Below are 19,052 nucleotides of genomic sequence, written 5' to 3' on the forward strand. Positions count from 1 at the left end.
CGCGCAATCGATGAGGATGACTACGGCGACGACGACGACGATGATGATGAAGACGATGCAGAAGACGACGATGATACCCGCACCTCGCCGCTGCACGCCAAAAGCGCTCCCAATGGCGCTGCGGCCGCTCCCAGCACGCCAAGCCTTCTCCGCGTGCCGTCCACATCGAACAAGTCGGGCCACGACCGGACAGGGACGCCTTCATCCGACGTTGTGAAGACATCCGACGACGTACGCAAGAAGCTGCAGCAGGACAAGAAGGCTGCCGAGGATGCTGCCAAGCGGACCTTCCACACCCTCTTCTACACTCTCGAGAGCGACCGCGATGCCATGCTGGAGCAGCAGAAGCTGGATGAACTGGACCGACAGGTAGAGATTGAGACGTCGGGTGCGCCTGCGAATGCCCCCACCAACGGTGTCGTTGCCGCCCCCCAGCAGGGCACGTTGAGTACCACCAACCTTGGCGCATCCAGTCTGACCCTCAAGCATCTCATCTCGCGCATTGATGCCCAAAGGGACCGTGTCCACGCCACAGATGCCCAGCTACGCAGCCTCATCAGCGAAGTCCGCAAGAACAGGAGCAAGTGGGCCAACGAGGACCGCGTCGGCCAGGAGGAGCTGTACGAAAGCACGGAAAAGGTGCTCATGGAACTCAAAGCCAATGAGCACGCCCATCCCTTCCTGCAACGCGTCAACAAACGAGAGGCCCCCGATTACTACAACGTCATCAAACACCCGATGGATATTGGCACCATGATGAAGAAGCTCAAGCAGCTGCAGTACAAGTCGAAAAAGGAGTTCGTCGACGATCTCATGCTAATCTGGGCAAACTGCTTAAAGTACAATGCCGACCCCAGCCATTTCCTCCGCAAAAAGGCCTTGCACATGAAGAAGGAGACGGAGAAGCTGGTGCCCCTTATCCCAGACATAACTGTGCGGGATCGAGCTGAAGTCGAGGCTGAGGAGCGCAGAATGCGCAACGGTGACGCCGACGCTGACGGCGCAGATGACAGCGAGGACGAAGAACCCATCATGGCCTCGCGCGGACGGAAAGCACCCAGTAAAGGAGGCAAAGGCTCAAGTAATGCAAGAAAGGCTCCTCCAGCAGGTCTGGAGGATACGCCGGGGCCGGAGTCAAAGCCGCCAGTTCCATCTCTTAACAATGCCGTGTCTAATTTGAAGAACGAGTTCCTTCGCGCAGACTCCGAAATGGAGGGCAGCGTCAATGGATTCTCAACACCCCCGCCTGGCACCTCGACACCTTTGGGCCCCAGTAGTATCTCACGAAATGGTCTCCATGGCAGTCAAGCTGACGCTTCAGATGTTGACGGCACTGGCATCTCTGTTAGCGATACTCTTGACGAAGATGCTGATCTAGACGACATGGAATACAAAACTTGGAAACAAGTGACCAAGAAGGACCGGGCAATCATTGCATCGGAGAGACATCGCCTCTTCCGTGACGACCACCTCCAGCCGGATGAGCCTGCCATTCTGCGCACAAAAGCTGGTATGAGAAGATGGTTGAGGCACCGCAAACAAGCAATGGAGCAAGACTCTGCCAGTGGAGCCGTCTTGGCTCCAGACGGGAAAGACGGTGTGCAAGCGACAGCTGGTGAATCACTTGCTGAAGGGATCGAAGGTGAAGAGGAGCGCCAAATCCCAGATTACTATGACCCTGTTTGTGCCATACCTGACTTGTCTGATCGTTTGCAATGGGTCGAAGATGCCCAGGGTCATGTTATTCCTCAAGCCGAAGAGTACATGAGGATCTTTCCCAAGGGCCAATTCATTTCACCGGACAGTGCACTGGTGCACAAATTTGACGATAATAACCATACTCTGCAAGAAACTAGGAAGATCTGCGCAAAAATTGGCATCGTCAAACAAATGCAACTCCAGTCGCAGGTAAGTCATTCATGGGAGCAAATTGACGAAGCTGGTTACTGACTTCGACAAGCTGTATCAAAATCAATTTCAAAGATACGAGCCTCAGCCTTTCATGGAAGCGGACATTGAGCCGATGGTGACATCAGAGGACGGCCCGATCATGGCACCTTATGTGTGCCGCGCTGCATTGCAGCGCAGTGTTGGCAAGATCTTCTATCATGCTGGTTTCGAAGAATTCCAGCCATCGGCACTTGACGCTGTGACTGACATTGCAGCAAAATTCTTCCAAAACCTAGTTGCAAGCCTGGGAATCTATCGAGAAACACCCAAGATGAAGTCCGAGGTCCCAATCACGCTTCCAAACGGCCAGCTCACGACCTGGGCTCCGCGCTTCACCCAAGAAGAGGCTGTGCTCCACTCTCTACATGCTAACGGCGTCGATCTCGAGTCTCTAGAGACGTACGTCAAGGATGATGTTGAAAGGCTTGGTACGAAACTTGGTGGAATGCATGATAGAATGCGATCGTACTATGCCGAACTTCTCAGACCAGCCATGGACAATGCTGGCGCTGACGGTGCTGGTGCATTCAATGATGGCAGCGAACAATTCGTTGGTGGTGACTTTGCCGAAGATATCGGCGAAGATTTCTTCGGCTTCAAAGAGCTTGGTCTCGACATTGAATTTGGACTCACCTCGAGTGTGCCGTTACATCTGCTGCAGAACAGGGTGCACAATGCCTACGCTAGGCAAGACAACAAGTATGTTCTGCGATGCCTGTACGCAAGAAAACTACTGACTTTCATAGTAATGTTGCCACCACTGGTATCATCATGCCTGAGCCACCCAAGTTCGAGCCTGTCACCCTGCAGACGGCTGAAAACCAAATTGGTCTACTCCAGGGCTGGCTCTACCGCAAGCTCCAAGACAACAACAGCCAACCTCTTGTTGAAGACGATGAGCTTCCACCGAAGCAGCGCTTCCCCAAGCCTCGCCTACCACCTACAGGCAAGATTTCTAGTCCTCGTAAGCGTCCCATCAGGGAACAGCAGCAGATGGCGCGTAAAAAGCGCAAACTTGATGAAGCCATGGACGAAAATGGCAATGATCATGGAAGCTATATGAAGGGTATTGGAAAGCCTGTGGGTAAACTAAAGCTTGAGCCAACACAAAAAGAAACTCGCAGCCTCCAAGAGCCAGAGAAGGATGACGGGAGCGCACATGGGATGCCTAGCCCGCCAGAATCCTTCTAGCTGGCAGACCTGACGATGCCACCGACTGGAGAGAAGGTGTCTAGTATCATCCGGCCATTTCATTTTCGCACTTTTGACTTTTCAGCATCTTTCACAGCCAGATCAGGGCCACCTTTTGCAGTCATTGTTTAATCTTTTGGCACATGACCATTTCTTCGAGACTCTGATGTTTCCTCTGGAAGTCACTGTCGACTATGCAACTATCTGCAGGGTCCCATATGACACACGGCGTTTACCATTTCTTATTTTCGGCACCCACTTTTGGCGGACAGCAAATTTGTTCTGCTACTCTGACAAGGTGGCTGGGTTCGTCCTTGTATACCCATCTTTGCATTTCGCGCTGTGGCCTTTTGCATGTTTTTCTGCGAATCACGCATTCGTGATTGGGGCTGTTTGGTTGCATGAAGGGATCGATTGGCTTGTGGACTTGACTTTGTATATACCTGAGCAATGAGTGAAAGACTGCGTGTGGTACTGGAGTGATTTATAGTGTTTGAATGCTATTGTTTCCCTACGATGGTGTCTTGACTGTGAGTCTTTTTGTACAGACCTTTACCTACAATATATCCATCTTTTCTGCAACATTCCTGTAGACTCTAATGGTACTCCAAGTCTCAATTGAGCGATCAAACCACATCATCAATACAATAGACACGTCTCAAACGAGCGTCGAAATGTAATTGGGTGACTTCACTCTACCAGGTGTGTCGTGTATTATTTCCAAATGTACACCGCAGACACGTTATGAGGAAACCAAAAGAGGATTGACTCTACAGCTTTCTTGTAGCTTGTCATTTGCATGTGATCAGGTGTGTAGCGGTTGGTGAATGTATGCGATTTAGATTGTGTTCAACAGGTCCGCAAATACCATAACGCGCTCAGAAAACGTGGTCGGGCGCGCTCACACATGCCTTTCCAACGACCACGCGGGCGCTAAGAAGCCTCGTATAAGTATATGTGAAGAGTCATTCCATTCCTCGGTGCACTCCTGAAGCAGAAGCAGAATTGTCTCATGATGAGTGCAACCGGAATCGATGATATATTTTATTTCAAGACATGGTAGCTTGCCGTGTAAACGACAGCAAGGCTTGCTCTTTGTGGCAGCCCGAAAGATTGCAAATAAATTCCAGGGAGTCTTGAGCATTAGGTGTGATGAGAAACGTAATGTTAAGTTCTTTTCATGTTTGCAGAGAAGCATGTCAAAACACCGCAAAACAAAGGTCGTGGGTGTAGGTGGCCAAGCTGAAATTGGTCATTATTAGCGCGTCCTCTTTTGCCTTCTGCGCGGACCCTGGGCTCCATTCCACCTGGGCACTTCCACACCTCCATTTTGACATGACGTCGGCAGCATAAATTCGGGCCAAACTTGGATTGACAGGTTGCTTCTTTTTCGTAAGTAGTGCCGTTGCCTATCATATCGTACCCGGCGACGTTCTTGATTGTGAGCTAACGTGCCACGAGACGTGGATCTGCTCGGAGTGACTTGGATCTTCTCCATCTGTCACATCACGACGCCGACTCTCCTCACACATTCATCACCCTCGCGCGCCACTCGGCACACAACCCCGTTTTCCATTTGCTGTCGACCAAGATTTTCATCGCGCATTCCTTGGTCACTATCATCAGTGCGCGTTATTTTTTCTCAACTATTTCATGCGATTCCCACGTCTGCTCAACTTCTGTTGTCAGTGAGACTTTTCTTGACCTCCATGGCTCCCAACGGTCATTGTGAGTCTGGCAAAAAGCGCGCCCGCAACGCTTGCGATGAAGCACCTGCGTCATGGCTCGATAAGCACGGCCAGCCAGAGTATGATGCATACAAGCGTGCAACTATCGGTCAATGCCTATCGTTCGATGCTTGGAAAAGGTCCAATCAGCACACCAACGGTCTCTCGCTGTACTACAAGACATTGGACATTCTTGACGAGTCTGACTCGACCGTGAGTCATCAGTTCACATCTGCATATTTGCGTCGTTCACTGACAACATCAGGACGGAGATGATCAAACGGTCAAAGCCAAGGTGCAACCTCCCAAGGTGCGTGGCCAAGTTGGGCGCCCAAGGAAATCAGCTTCAACAGCTGGTAACGGAGTTCAGCGATCCGTTGAATCTGCGAAATCATCATCCGCCGCAAACGCGGAGGACCTAAGTCCATCAGCAAAGAAGAAGCGAAAAGCGCGCAAGAAGCCATTGGTAAGCATCATCGGAGCACCCTGATTTCCACAGCTAACAGCCTAGTCGGAGGAAATCGTTGCTTCAGGCAGCGATAGTGGAGAAGGCGCCCACGAGTTTGGTGGCACTTTGGTTGAAGCGGCCGAATCACCCATCACTACTGTTGCCAGCGGGCGCAAGTCTTCTACCCGCAAAGCTAAAAAGAAGCCTATCGTAGGCATTGTCTTGTTCGCACGCAAATGCGCCTATACTGACAAATGTCTAGTCCGAAGAGACTATTTCGCCTGATGATGAAGTCGAGGACCCAATGGAAAAGACGTGGGACGAGATCGAAACGCCAGCGAAGGCATCTCCGCTACCCGTCCGACCTGGTATGTATCTGCAGAAAAATTTGCCAAATCTCTTTATTCTACAGGATAGGGAATCCTTACTGCTTACCAAAGAATCTCATTCGCCACCCAGACTTGGCCTCTGGACTCTTGGTTCATGTTTCACTTATTTTAATGTACGATTGCTAAGTAGTATACAGCTCATAAGACACCGGCGGCGGTGCCTGCCTTGGGTTCGCCCAAGAAGACGCACATACTCAAGTTGAGCACGCGAAAGACACCAAAAGAGAGAACCTCTGTAAGTCTTTCTTCTTGAAAGCCTCTGAAGTCTGCTAACAAGACCAAGCCCGAGAATATCGCTAGTGTAGATGGCGCAAATGTTCCGGCCCACACTACTACGCCCAGTACCGATGGAGCTGTCAATGGGCCAACCATCACTGTCAATACGGACTTAACATCCACATTTGACGACGAAGCGAATCGCGACACAGGTTCTGCTGCGGCTTCGCCGGACACACCAAACGCCGCCACCGGCTCCACCAGACGCGGACTTAGGACACGAAAGCCTGCGCAGCAAAGACCTTACTATCACGATTCACAGTTATTCGAGCACGTAGAACCTACTAATGGGGCCGGACAGGACCTAGACAGCATGTCGCACAACGCACAGAGCAGAAGAGTATCGGCGACGTCTTTGAGCAGAAACATCGATGACGCGCTGCTTGAGGCAATTGCTCTCTTAGAGGAAGAGCCCGAACCCGAGCCCACTCGACCAAAGCATTTCAAGGGAAAAGGCCGAGCATGGAAGAAAGAGGGATCAGATGAAGACGAAGAATTTTCCCTCGCGGCGAGGAAAAAGGCAGCAAAAGCAGCAAAATTGAAAGCCAAAGGCCAAGTACCCAAGAAACGAGGCAGGCCCAGAAAGAGTGGCCGTTCTGAAGAGGTTGTAGAAGACGAAATAGAGGAGGACAAAGATATGGTCAAACGGAAGCGACCGCCTCCCCGGAAGAGTGCTCTATCTGAAGAGATTGTTCCTGATAGCTCTGATGACGGTGAAGAAGAGAAGCAGTTTGAAGAATCTACAACACCCAAATACTCGCCAAAGCGGTCCTATACACCAACGGGCTTGCCTGCTTGGGTAAATATGGCCGACAAGGGCGCGAATAAAATGTCCGCATTTGGTACCTATGATGAAGCCGAGTCTGTCAGTCCATCGAGGAAGTCTACATGAAGCAAGATTAGGGAGAGTTGTAAGCCACAACGACTCTAGCGACAAGGTTAGAACAATTTACTGACAAGCTTTGAAGATTCAAGTTGGACGATTGGTTCATGTAACCAATAATTTTCATTGTCTGAGCAGCACGTGCGATGGGAAAGATGGCAGTATGATAGGGTCTGAGTGGCGATAAAGGTGTTTCATGTGGCTATACAGTGGCCGAGAGGAGAGCTAGGTCATGTTGTCATACAATATACAGTGTTTGGCAGGAGTTGGAAATAGATCAAGTTATCGTCGTGATGTGCATCTACTCAGAGATTTCAACGTTGAAGACAAGTACGCCATTTAGGGATGCGTCGTGTTAATTTGGTGCCCAAGACTCGCTCGCCACCTTAATATCTATCTCAGTCCCCTCAAGCGCGCAAAATAATAGAGTAGCCCGAAAGTCAGGCCTCCCAGATGCCCCGCATGTCCAACCCGACTCTCCTTGCTATTCAGATAGAAGCCATCATAAAACGCATATGCCGTGACCAAGGCCCAGAGTGGCATGGGAATGATGCCCCAAATGGCTACCTTAGTAGTCGGTGCCAAACAAGCAGCTACAGTGCTGATGCCCATTACCGAACCTGAGAATCCTAGGCCGCGCGTAGTGTCCCGTGTGCCAGGAGCTTCAGCCTGTAGGAGGGAATGTCGATTGTAGAGATAGCCGATAGATCCTGCGACACCAGAACCAATGGCGATGGTGAGGTAGCGAAGTGGGGTGATGGGTGGGGCGGAAGCGAGAAAGGATCCGAGGAAGTAGACAGAGAACATGTTTGAGAAGACGTGGCCAATGTCTATATGAGTGAAGTTCGCAGTCAAGATAGGAAGGTAGGACCCATTTTGGAATTCAGACAGGTTTAGTGACATTTTCTGCATGAACTTTACGAAGGGAAGTTGATAGCCTTGCATGGCTTGTTGCTTCAGGTACATTGCATACCCAAAGACGGCCACATTGGTACCAATTAGGGCGTAGAGAACGGCTTTGTTGGCAGTCTCCTGGGCCTGGTAGTTGATATACCCTCGGGCCCCGCCTCCAAGGTTGCGGGAGTAGAAGCGTGAAGAGGGTAAGCCAAGGTGACTGGGTTTGTGGGATGATATGGTGTTGGTGCACTTCGGGGCCCCGTGGGTGCGGAGCGTCCTCGCCAGACGTAGGAGAGAGGACATTTTTGCGGCTTTTTTTGGTGTCAAGACAGACAGTCAATGGGTGTTTTGGACTATCGTGATGCAGTGCTAGACACGATGCACGTGTGTGGCGTGGAGGCAGGTGGGGAAGTCTAAAGACAAGGTAAGAAGCCAAGTATCAGACATGTGACAGTACAGGCAGTGTGAAATTAACCAGGCAGCAAAGTGAGTGAGCGAGTGAGTGGTGCGGAATCCGCTGAAGGAGACTGGTGAGAGATAGAGAGCTTCCGACTGTAAAGCAGGGACCGACGTCAAGAGGGCCAATGACAAAGTAGGCGCGCACGGACCGGTGCCCTCTCCACCATCTTCAAGTTCCTTTGTGCATAAAGCGGCCCGCTCAGCTGCCACAACACAAGACCACACAAATCGCTCTCGTCTGCACAAAATTGCACTACTTCTCTTGCGCCTAGCCTCCCGAGCTCCATATTGACACTTATTCTCCCTCGCAGTTTGCCCCGCGTCAACAGAAGACTTGTAGTCGACGTCTGCCCGACCTAACAGAGGCACATCAGCTACTCCCTGAAGACTACTCCAGCTCCCGAGCCGCAGTAAGCCACCATCAAAGCTCAGTATTTGAGTCGCCGACAGACTAGAGGCACTCCATCAACGCCCGTTCCTCTCCTCCATCTTCCCGAGCCCCACCTACTGCCATACGACACAGGCAACCTTCCTACACCACTCACCGTACCCCGCTCTGCTTTCCCACAAGCGCTGCGCCTCACACGACACTTGAATTCGCATAACCGGAACGGAACGTCTTGATTAGCAATTCCACGTCCAGTGGACTAGACCCCACACAATGACTACAGAGATGACCAACCAAATGGCGGCAACGAAGCTTGGGTGAGCACTGGCAATGTGAAGATTCGCTCGAGACCCATGCTGACATGTCCCTAGCGATGCCGCACCTTCAGGAGAAGCCGATTGGAAAGCAGGTCTTCAAGCGCCCGCAAAGGATGCGCGGCCACAAACAGAGGTACACGACACATACAAGCCCATTAGCATGGCCGTGAGCTAACACTGGGACAGGATGTTACTGCAACAAAAGGCCTAGAATTCGAAGACTTTTACATCAAGCGCGAGCTCATGATGGGCATCTTCGAGGCCGGATTCGAGAAGCCATCGCCCATCCAAGAAGAGACGATCCCCGTAGCCCTCACGGGTCGAGACATCCTTGCGCGAGCCAAGAACGGCACCGGAAAGACTGCTGCGTTTGTCATCCCCACACTCGAGCGCGTCAACCCCAAGAGCCCAAAGACACAAGCTCTCATCCTCGTACCGACCCGAGAACTCGCACTACAAACCTCACAAGTATGCAAGCAATTGGGCAAGCACCTCAACATCAACGTCATGGTATCCACGGGTGGCACGGGCCTCAAGGACGACATTATACGATTAAGCGATCCCGTGCATATCATCGTCGGCACGCCCGGTAGAATCCTCGATCTGGCTGGTAAAGGCGTAGCCGATCTTTCAGCTTGTCAAACCTTTGTCATGGATGAAGCTGACAAGCTCCTATCACCCGAATTCACCCCTGTAGTTGAACAACTGCTCGGCTTCCACCCCAAAGACCGCCAGGTCATGCTCTTTAGTGCCACCTTTCCCATTGTTGTCAAGAGCTTCAAGGTACCTTCACTATAATGCTAGACAGCGATCTGCTTGCTGACTTTTTCAAAGGACAAACACATGAACTCGCCGTACGAAATCAACTTGATGGATGAGCTGACGCTGCGCGGTATCACGCAGTACTATGCCTTCGTCGAGGAGAAGCAGAAAGTGCACTGCTTGAATACTCTATTCAATAAGCTCCAGATCAACCAGTCAATTATCTTCTGCAACTCCACAAACCGCGTTGAGCTTCTCGCCAAGAAGATTACCGAGCTCGGATACTCTTGCTTCTATTCGCATGCTCGCATGCTCCAGCATAACCGTAATCGTGTCTTCCACGACTTCCGCAATGGCGTATGCCGGAATCTGGTTTGCTCGGATTTGCTGACCCGTGGTATTGATATCCAGGCGGTCAATGTCGTCATCAATTTCGACTTCCCCAAGAACGCAGAGACGTATTTGCATCGCATTGGTCGATCTGGCCGCTTCGGACACCTGGGTTTGGCTATCAACCTCATCAACTGGGAAGATCGGTTCAATCTTTATAGGATCGAACAAGAGCTTGGCACCGAAATCCAGCCTATTCCCCAGGTCATCGAGAAGAACCTATATGTCTACGAGTCACCTGAGTCGATCCCTCGACCCATGTCTAATCAACAGCGCGCTCCTGGACAAGGTCAACCACAGGACCAAGAAGGTGCTGCGCGCGGAAACCCCAACGCCCGTGGTGGCTACCGTGGCGGACGTGGTGGTGGCGGTGGTGGCGGTGGCCAGTTTCAGGGACAGCGTCGGGGGCTCCCACCGAACCAGCAGAACCGTCAACAGAACGGCCAGAATGCTCAGCGAAATCCAAGGCCGCAACCTACCGGCCCACCACAGGCTTCTTAGAGCAGCCTACCAAATCCGGTGGGAGCTGGCTTTCTGGGCGGTTAATTGGCCACGGAATGTGATTTGAATGTCCCTGGTCTCGGCTCCTTCCGGCTTACAGGCTATCACGACATTCGGTTTTCTCATTTCCAAATGCATTCATTGGAGTTTTTCATTTGTTTGCGCGGTCATGCAAGCAGTCGCTGACGACGCGATGCGAGACACCTGAAGATGTGTTTTCAGGTCTAACGAATCGGATCATCGGCGCAACACGGGGTTTGACCATCTGGGCTATCTTCTCTGTACTATATACCAAGGCCAGTTTGGGGCCTGCCTATCTGCTTTCTGATTCCCGTCGGTTTGCTGGTCCTGCCGATATACGTTCATGCGGACCTCTACTTTCATCTCTTTTCATCCGAGCAACTTGTAAAGCTCTCTGCATTGTGTTTCTCAGTCTATTCCCCCCTTTCCTTCATTCCATGCGTAACAGCATCGGTGGCACTTGTGTGGCCTTTCAGAAAGCGAGAATCATCCTTTTAAAGATGATTGCTAATGTTGGGCCACTCGGTACTCTCGACACCGGCCCGAATACTCTCAGCTCTTTCTGAGCTAAAACACCTACCATCTTCTCCCGATCACTTGGCCATATTGCGCTCTTGGCCTGGGACACAAACCGTCCGCGCGTGGTCATAGCAACTCTCGATTTCAGCCGACAGCTTGTATGCCACGTGGCATGATATTTACGATACGAACTCTCGCAGTTTCTCTCCCTCCCCAACATACTGCATCAAGTGAGTGCTACGACCTAGCTCTGACAACGTTGGTCCTCTTTCGCCTTGTTCTGCTAGCGAAGGGCCAGACCAGTCCGGGATTGTACTCGCAACACACGCATCAGTGTACCTCCAAGACAACACGAGACATGACCGTTCTCGGAACGATCTGTTGTCGGCTTTGCTCAGGTCTTCTTGCGAATTGGAGCTCGCCAGTACTTCTCGGTAGAAGAAAGAAAGACGTATAAAACTCGATACATGATATAAGTAAAAACTGCCAAAAAACAAAAAGAAAAATACTCAAGGGCACGGTTGGAGAAATGATGATGCTTGGGCAATTAGTCTCGAACTGATATCTGTAGCTATAGTTTTTCCAATGCAATACTTTCCAACCCTTGAATGACAGGTATTTATTTATGAGTGAACAAGCTAATGTCGCGACTACAAGCTTAACTGTTGATGCAAAAAAGAAGACGGTGGCAGCTCGGTGGCGTAAAGTACTTGACAGTGTGAGTAAGCACCTAATAGGCGTGTCTGGCGACTACAATAGCCCTTGTACATGACACCTGGGTGGTAGGTAGGCGTGGCGGTGAGTAGGTGGCGCGGCTGTCCAGGATCAGATAAGGAGGCGCTAAGATAACGAGGTCGGGGGTCTCGGTAGAAGCCAGGCATTGTCCAACTGCAACTGCGATAGTACCAACCATCGTCGGCCATGTCCCGAGACGATGAAGAAGCCTCATACATTGACTATGAAGCCTTTCTCGACCCAGACTTTTCGCCAACGTCGTTTGCGAACACGCTTGTTCTCGCAACCAACAACGCGTCCGACAGCCCACTAGACCTCTCCACCCCATTGTCGCGCGTTCTCTTTGACGTGCAAGAGGTAGACACACATATCGACACGCTAACTACAAAGTCTGCACTACCGCTGCTCCAACACACCAAAGACGATGCCGAAGCAAGCGGGCGCATATTGCACCAAGTCCAAGGCCAGGTTGCAAGTCTAACGGAATCGTACAAGACGCTGGAGAAGGAAGTGATTGAGCGATACGACGTGGCCGACCAAGTCCGCCTGACGGCCGAGCGATTGTGTGAGACTGTCAAGGTTGGGAGGGCCGTGGCGCGATGCCTCATGCTGGGCAGACAACTGGAGGTGCGCATGTCTGAGTTGGGAGGCGTCGGCAGTGCAAAGAGGGAAGATCACAGGGCAATGGTGCGCTCGGCAGACACAATACTATCGCTGCGCCACATACTCGCCGCCTCGAAGCCGGGCCAAGAAGGAGAGGGCCTAGATAGGGTCAATGTCGTCAATACACTCAGGACCGAACTTGTCAATCCGGGCGAGAGGAGCATAGCATCACGCGCACAGCAGGTCGTCAAGGAGTTTTCCATGTCATCTTTACTCTCCTCGGCCCAAACCTCGGCAGCCACCTTTGCACAGACCGAAGACACCAAGGCGAGAACAACGTCTGCCCTGTTGACCCTCTACCTGCTATCGCCCATTCCTACAAACCCCGTCACTGACACATTTGACCCAACACTCATGCTCAATACCCTACAAGATTACCTTCAGACGCAGCTCAAGTCATCACTAGCCTCACTCGCCCGAGCCCTGGGTCAGCTTCCTACACTCGACCGCACACTCCTGGAAATTTCAGCCCGGTGTCAGAATATCATAGCTTTACAGTCCCTGCTTGAAAGTACAAAACCACCACCCCATCCGCTTCTCGCCTCTAACCCCCAAATTCAAACCCCCTCAAACTTCCTCAATCCTTTATTACAAGCTCTCGACACCTCATCGCTTCCCAGCTATTTCTGGAGAACACTTGCCTCCAATATGACGCCTAGGGTCCAGGAACTCATGAATAGAGGTGGTGTGTCAGCAAGGACGCTTCGAAGTAATAAGGATAGGGTCAAAGACATGGTCAGGGAATGTGTGAACAGGGGGAGTCAGCTACCCGGCGCTTCGTCAACCAAGTCCATTACCGTTACTTGGGAGAGAGAGGCTGCGGTCATGATAGGTAGTATAGTAGGGCAAATAAAATGATGGCCGTGATAGGTGCACATGGAAACGAAATGGCCAGTCAAAGATGACTCAGCTCTTGGTACTTTATAGCGTAGCATGGGTGTGATGGTCTAAACAGGTAATGAACCCCTCTACCACACCAAGCATTAATTGACTCTTTCTCGTATCTAGTTTCATAGGTAGGCTTGCAAAGGTACTCAGTATTGTACTCTGCCTGAAAGTGATTATAGTAATTGTCAGCTTCCCTGTTAACCCAATGCATCGGCCCAGACGTTCTATGTTAGTGAGACGAGACCAAAGAACTTACAAGGGCTTCAAGCCCTTTCGAGAGAACCGTTTCCCAAAAATATTCCTCGCAACAACGGCTGCGAAAGGCCGAAACACTACCCAACAATCCAGCCTTCTCTAAGTCGTTGCACTTAGCCCACATTACCACGTTTCAATTGAGAAGTGTTCTGAGTTGGAGGTATGGTTCAAGAGGCTGATATGTACATCAAAGGGTCTTGATCACGATCACAAATACGCAACGTTACAAATGTGGAAAAATTTGCTGCCAATATGAGCGCTCTCTCCTTAGCAGTGTGTAGAGTATGAGGCGTATTGATAGTAGCATCAATGCCATAAGGGGCTATAAAAGTGTGGCACAAAGGCACAAGAGGAGAGCGATCGTTCACGCAAACATCATACCAGGATTTGTGCACGGCCTCCCAAGGGACTAAATTGTCCCATCACATCCTATAGAGCTGTCCTGTTATACCCCAGCTTCGGTGCATGGCCAACATATCAGAGAAGAAATTCCCCTTGTCGGCACTATCAATCGTCACATAGCACTGAGTCCTTGACCTGCCAAAGATATGGTAAAGAATGATAATTTATAAGACAAGAAGTTATAGAGCCTTGTGTATATACAAGCGGAACACCAGGTGGTATGTTCAAAGCCTAGTTCCCAGCAAAGCCATGGAGAAGAATAGTACAGTATAGTAGCTCTGGAGCCAACAAAAGATGATCGCAAGTTTTTGGCTTACTCCGTCACGATCCGTGGATGGGAAGTGACACCAGCGAGAAGCTTAGTTCTGGCACTGGGAGTAGTAGGTGTTGATGGACTTGCAAGTGCCTGCGGCGCAGCACTTGGATCCAGAGAAACCTTGTCCACCGCACTGTCCGTAAAGAGTGGCACAACCAGCCCCGCCAGCAGCTGGAGCAGGGGTCGCGGCAGGAACGGCAACAGTAGCCATGGTGGTAGGTTTGGCGGCGGCTGGGACTTCTTCCTTGGCAGGTGCAGGGCTGCTGCTGCTGCTACCAGCTCCTCCCTTCCAGACAGCTGGTCCTGGCATGGGGAATGCCTTGCGACCGTTGTAGATGCTGAATTTGGCATATGGATCAGTGGCCTTGTATGCTCCAGGGAACTAGAAAGGGTTAGTAAACGTTGGTCGAGGACTCGAAGAGAGAGAAAAACCGACCTTGACCATGGGACCGGGGGTGCCGCTGCCGCCGCCCTGGACCTTGATTTGCAAGCATGAGACATAGTGCTCGGGCTGGTTGACGTGAGAGCGGTGAACACCAATGTGCTCAAAGCGTGCCAAGTACTCTCCGTTGGGGGTATCCTTGGGAACCTTCGCAGCAATGAAGTCCCTGTTGTAATCACACCAGGCGGTAGAGGTGAAGTCGCCGCCGTCGCAGACACCCTCCTCGTAAATCTTGAACCAATCGCCGGATCCATCGTAGGCTTGTACACCTGCAGGGGCTTTGGACAGGTAGACCATACCGGGGCCGGGGTGCTGGAACTTGGCGCCGACGGCCAACTTGAGGCGGATCTCCTCACCGGCGTTGACGGTCAAGACCTGGGTCTTGCCGGCAGACGAAAAGGCACCCTGGTTGCAACGGATATCAGGACCGTCGGCGTGTGATCCATTGTCACGGTTTGGTGATGGGACGATGCCTATCTGAGACTAGCGCTGTTTATGGTCACTCACCTACATAAACTTTCCATAGCTTGTACAATACAACCTCAGTCAATCCTCAACTTCTTCCCTATGCGTACGGTTCACCCACTCCAACATCCATCGCGGATATCAGCCGCAGGGTTGGACGAGAACTTGATCGGGTTGTACTTGGTTGCACGAGTCGACTGGCGGACATATTTGAAGGCAGGCTGTTGGACACCACCGACGATGTTCGTGTCGAAGAAGTAATGGGCAGTGGCCACTTGGGCGACAGCGGAGACGAGAAGAGCAGAGAACTTCATTCTGACCGAGCAGGAATGAATGTTTGTAGAAGTGAAAAAGGTAGCAAAAGAACGAGTGTAAAGGAGGTATTGAAACGAATGTAAAGACTGCTCGTAATGAAGTGAGGTGGTGAGCTGTGAAGGAATGGTTCAAGTGATTATATACATGAGAGCTCTGCGACCTATGCCGCAACCGTCCTGATCCATCCGCCTTCAACTAAGTCAGTTGTTTGGACGGAGATTGAATTCTCCGATCAAACACTGGACATTTGTGGTTCTCCCATGTTCCGTTGCACGTGTCTGTCGCACCAAGACTCTTGGTAGTAGTCCTCATCATTAGCACATATCGTTCCTAGACTCTAATAAGGGTAGCAGCGCTTGTGCAGCTATGCAACTCATCTGGGAAGAGTAAACGTGCTTGTGCAGCCAATAAGATCAGATCGCTAAGCTATTTCGACATGGTCGGGCCAAGGATAGCAATAAACATCAAGTTTCAGCCTCGCGGTGCCAAACACCTGTGACCCACAAAACATCCAAATTTGGCTTAGTTGACCGGAGGATGCGATCCGCGAAATTTGCAGTATTCCTGCAAAGCCTTTCTGTTGAGTAGTTTTCGGCTAGGATGATGAACCGCGGCGGTAGCAGAAACCAGAGGGATGCTTCTCGACCGGGGCTCGGAATGCATTGACCGTTATCCACAGCCGTGGTCTGACATGAGCGGGCCGCTCTGTTCGTTCTCATAACCGACTCTTGGCATTCAATGCTAATTTTAGTCCCGTAAACGACAAGACCGTATTCCCAATATACAAAACTCGACTACAATGTACCTATAGATGGTTTCGGGGAGGGCTCGGTGAGAAGATCGTGCCATGCACAATTTGAGGGGAAGATTCTCTCAACACGGTGGCTGAGGGGAGTCACGCAGTTGCAACATGCAAGCATACGAGAAAGTCGGAGGCTTGAAGACGAATCATGAGGCGAGTGGGTCGAGTGTTTCGGTTTTCGTCGCTAACGCTACCTGTACTTACGGTACCCTGCCTGTGGCTTGACAGCCGAGGAGAACGAGACACGGGGATGTCGATTTTCGGGAAGCGACCCGTTAAACGCTTGACAACAGACCCCCTCGGCAGCCTTGCGCGCAAAGACGTGTTTGGTGACTTAGGCAGAATACTATGTACGCCAGTCACAGCTATTGGACTTGGCGGAGTCTGTTGTGTGCACAACCTGTCGTCTGCTTGTATCTACAAGTGCCAGTTGAAAGGAGAGTAACGACGTTCGGGATTATGCGCGCCTTGTCAACTAATCTGAGTTCGACCTCAGGCAAGTATAAAGGTTTTGCAAAGTATGACATTGAATACCATTACATGGGTTAGGTGGATTCTACGGCTATTAGATTACTTAATCTCCCGTTGGATCGGAGGCACCCAAAGCTTATTCTCTGAAAAGGGTGAATATTCCCTGACTCGATGCCGATGACGTTCTTATTTGCTGGCTACCTACTTCTCCTTCGGTGTCACCTTCAAGTAAGGCGGGTTCTTCGGCTTATGCGCTGAGTGCCTGTTAAAGTCGACTCTCGGGGCATCCAGAACAAGGTTTCCGCTTTTATCACAAAGATGGAAATCAAAGGAAGCGATGAAGTACGCGGTGATGATATTTTGTTCCAGCTTTGCGAAGCGCATGCCGACTATGAACGAATTAGCCGTGACCCACAAGATACCAGTGATATACTTACGGCATGGATGCCGACCTGCTCCCCAACCCAAGAAGCCGTGAAGCTTTCTCTTATCCTCAGCACGTTCTGGAGTATATCTCGCTGGATCCCACTCATACGGGTTAGGGTAAACCTCAGGATTGAGGTGGATGTCGCCAGCAGCATAAACGACGAACGCGTCAGGGGGGATGACCTCCTTGCTATCACCAATAGGAATAGCGCGACCACTTGTGTTCTTCCTGAATGTTGTGCCAAGTAGGTTCAAGCGAATGGAATCACGCAAGCACATGTCGATGATGGGGAACTCGGCTTCCCAGGCATCTAGCGGAACATCGTTGAGCTGATAGCGCAACGGCGCGTTGGGATCACGGGCGTACTTGGCTGCTGTGTTGCGTACTTCTTCTTGTGTCTTTGCTAGCCATTCTGGGGAACTAGCGAGGTAGCACATGACCCACGCGGCATTGATGCCGGAGTTGAGAATGCCTGCGAAGAGTGCGCCTACGATGAATTTCACGATCATGAATGTCCGGTCGCCTTGGTCGATCATATACTGCAGCGCATCGTCGTGCTTCTCGTCGCTCGCAGCGCGCTTTTTGATGATATTCTCTATCAGCATGTATAGGCGTCCACCAGCATAAGTTCGTTTCAAGATGGCGGGTGATGGGAATTTGGGGAACATGACCGCGGTGGCAGTCGCGCTATTTTCGAGCATCTCAAACAGCTCCAGCATCTCGTCGAGCACCTCTAGGTCATCTCCGATCTCATCTGCGCCGACCATGCGGATAGTGAACCTAAAGACAACGCGGTATAGGCTTTCGAAAGGGTTGGTGATGCCGCTAGGGTCTCTCTGAATGGCCTCAATAGCTTCCTGGACATCGGAGATGAGGGTGGGCAGCTTGCGACGGAAATGCTCGGTCTTCAACAGGGATATAAGGCGGCGGTTGAACTGGTTATCCACATCATGGTCCCTGCCATGGCCATCGTCATACTTGTCTACGGCAGGTGTCTGGCCAAACAATACCGCATACCCTGCGGCGAACCCCAGATCTTTGCTTTCGAAATTCAGCTGTCGTCCGCTGTCACCCGACAATGCGACCACTGGATGTGATCCCACGTGAAAAGAGAAATGACCTGTCTGCGACTGGCTAATGCGTTGTCTGTACCAATCCCACCGTCGCATCCAGAACCCCCAGGCGCCACTTATGGGATAGTTGTCGCGGATCTCTTGTGGAGCATTGGCCGGAAGTGGGCGAATAACGAAAGTGTGAACAACCGCGTATATGGGCAGGAAGACAGCAAGACCATAAAGGAGGGCGAGTGTAGGAGAGGTCGTTATATACTGGACGAGGTCGTGGAGAGCCATTGCGGATGTTATGTGGCAGATCTTTGATCGCGAAGTACGGAGGTGCCTTTCAAAAGCATTGTCTGCCAAGAATAATCTAGCCGAAGTACGGCCGCCTTAGCCGAGGCTTCTCTCTCCCCTCTATGTACTCATTGCCACCTTGTAACTTAATTATCTTTTGAATATGTACAAGAATTCGCTCAAACTAAGCCTGGATCTTAAGTTGCGAGAGATCTCTCCAGCAGTTCTGCCAGATTCTGACTACCTTAGCCCTTAACTGCGGAGCTCCTTTCTTTGTAGTCTCTCTCTTTATATAGAAATAGCATGGCTCAATACAGTTACAGTCTAGCAAGTTACTACACTAGAGTAGTCTCTCAACGTCGTGCAGGCGATAGATTACACTCTAATAGTAGTGGGCGTGG

At 51.1% G+C, this 19,052-nt stretch overlaps 8 protein-coding genes across 8 annotated transcripts; 4 read left to right on the forward strand and 4 right to left on the reverse strand.

Moving 5' to 3' along the window:
• Positions 1 to 330: 330 nt before the first annotated feature.
• PtrM4_070140 (Transcription factor involved in chromatin remodeling, contains bromodomain protein) lies at positions 331 to 3,141 on the forward strand (the record flags this gene model as incomplete). Its single annotated transcript, XM_001933685.2, has 3 exons — positions 331 to 1,908; positions 1,961 to 2,649; positions 2,697 to 3,141. The coding sequence occupies 3 exons, from the start codon at positions 331 to 333 to the stop codon at positions 3,139 to 3,141; spliced, it is 2,712 nt and encodes a 903-aa protein (XP_001933720.2).
• A 1,709-nt stretch (positions 3,142 to 4,850) lies between these two features.
• Positions 4,851 to 6,873, forward strand: PtrM4_070150 (uncharacterized protein; the record flags this gene model as incomplete). The annotated part of the gene is made up of 6 exons (XM_066105884.1): positions 4,851 to 5,081; positions 5,134 to 5,334; positions 5,380 to 5,526; positions 5,579 to 5,684; positions 5,843 to 5,940; positions 5,989 to 6,873. 6 exons carry the CDS (start codon positions 4,851 to 4,853, stop codon positions 6,871 to 6,873), a joined length of 1,668 nt encoding a protein of 555 aa, XP_065964511.1.
• Positions 6,874 to 7,257: 384 nt separating this feature from the next.
• Positions 7,258 to 8,064, reverse strand: PtrM4_070160 (GlpG, membrane protein; the record flags this gene model as incomplete). Its single annotated transcript, XM_001933687.2, has 1 exon — positions 7,258 to 8,064. One exon carries the CDS (start codon positions 8,062 to 8,064, stop codon positions 7,258 to 7,260), a length of 807 nt encoding a protein of 268 aa, XP_001933722.1.
• An 817-nt stretch (positions 8,065 to 8,881) lies between these two features.
• PtrM4_070170 (SrmB, Superfamily II DNA and RNA helicase) lies at positions 8,882 to 10,640 on the forward strand (the record flags this gene model as incomplete). The annotated part of the gene is made up of 5 exons (XM_066105885.1): positions 8,882 to 8,925; positions 8,980 to 9,058; positions 9,112 to 9,708; positions 9,760 to 10,417; positions 10,465 to 10,640. The coding sequence occupies 5 exons, from the start codon at positions 8,882 to 8,884 to the stop codon at positions 10,638 to 10,640; spliced, it is 1,554 nt and encodes a 517-aa protein (XP_065964512.1).
• Positions 10,641 to 12,039: 1,399 nt separating this feature from the next.
• Positions 12,040 to 13,374, forward strand: PtrM4_070180 (golgi transport complex component Cog5; the record flags this gene model as incomplete). The annotated part of the gene is made up of 1 exon (XM_001933689.1): positions 12,040 to 13,374. The coding sequence occupies one exon, from the start codon at positions 12,040 to 12,042 to the stop codon at positions 13,372 to 13,374; it is 1,335 nt and encodes a 444-aa protein (XP_001933724.1).
• Positions 13,375 to 14,420: 1,046 nt separating this feature from the next.
• PtrM4_070190 (uncharacterized protein) lies at positions 14,421 to 15,116 on the reverse strand (the record flags this gene model as incomplete). The annotated part of the gene is made up of 2 exons (XM_001933690.2): positions 14,421 to 14,759; positions 14,814 to 15,116. 2 exons carry the CDS (start codon positions 15,114 to 15,116, stop codon positions 14,421 to 14,423), a joined length of 642 nt encoding a protein of 213 aa, XP_001933725.2.
• Positions 15,117 to 15,397: 281 nt separating this feature from the next.
• On the reverse strand, positions 15,398 to 15,598 carry PtrM4_070200 (uncharacterized protein; the record flags this gene model as incomplete). The annotated part of the gene is made up of 1 exon (XM_066105886.1): positions 15,398 to 15,598. One exon carries the CDS (start codon positions 15,596 to 15,598, stop codon positions 15,398 to 15,400), a length of 201 nt encoding a protein of 66 aa, XP_065964513.1.
• Positions 15,599 to 17,008: 1,410 nt separating this feature from the next.
• PtrM4_070210 (CypX, Cytochrome P450) lies at positions 17,009 to 18,651 on the reverse strand (the record flags this gene model as incomplete). The annotated part of the gene is made up of 3 exons (XM_066105887.1): positions 17,009 to 17,015; positions 17,078 to 17,261; positions 17,310 to 18,651. The coding sequence occupies 3 exons, from the start codon at positions 18,649 to 18,651 to the stop codon at positions 17,009 to 17,011; spliced, it is 1,533 nt and encodes a 510-aa protein (XP_065964514.1).
• Positions 18,652 to 19,052: the final 401 nt, after the last annotated feature.

The sequence above is a fragment of the Pyrenophora tritici-repentis genome, chromosome 2 (genome assembly GCF_003171515.1).
Source record: "Pyrenophora tritici-repentis strain M4 chromosome 2, whole genome shotgun sequence".
Lineage (NCBI taxonomy): Eukaryota > Fungi > Ascomycota > Dothideomycetes > Pleosporales > Pleosporaceae > Pyrenophora > Pyrenophora tritici-repentis.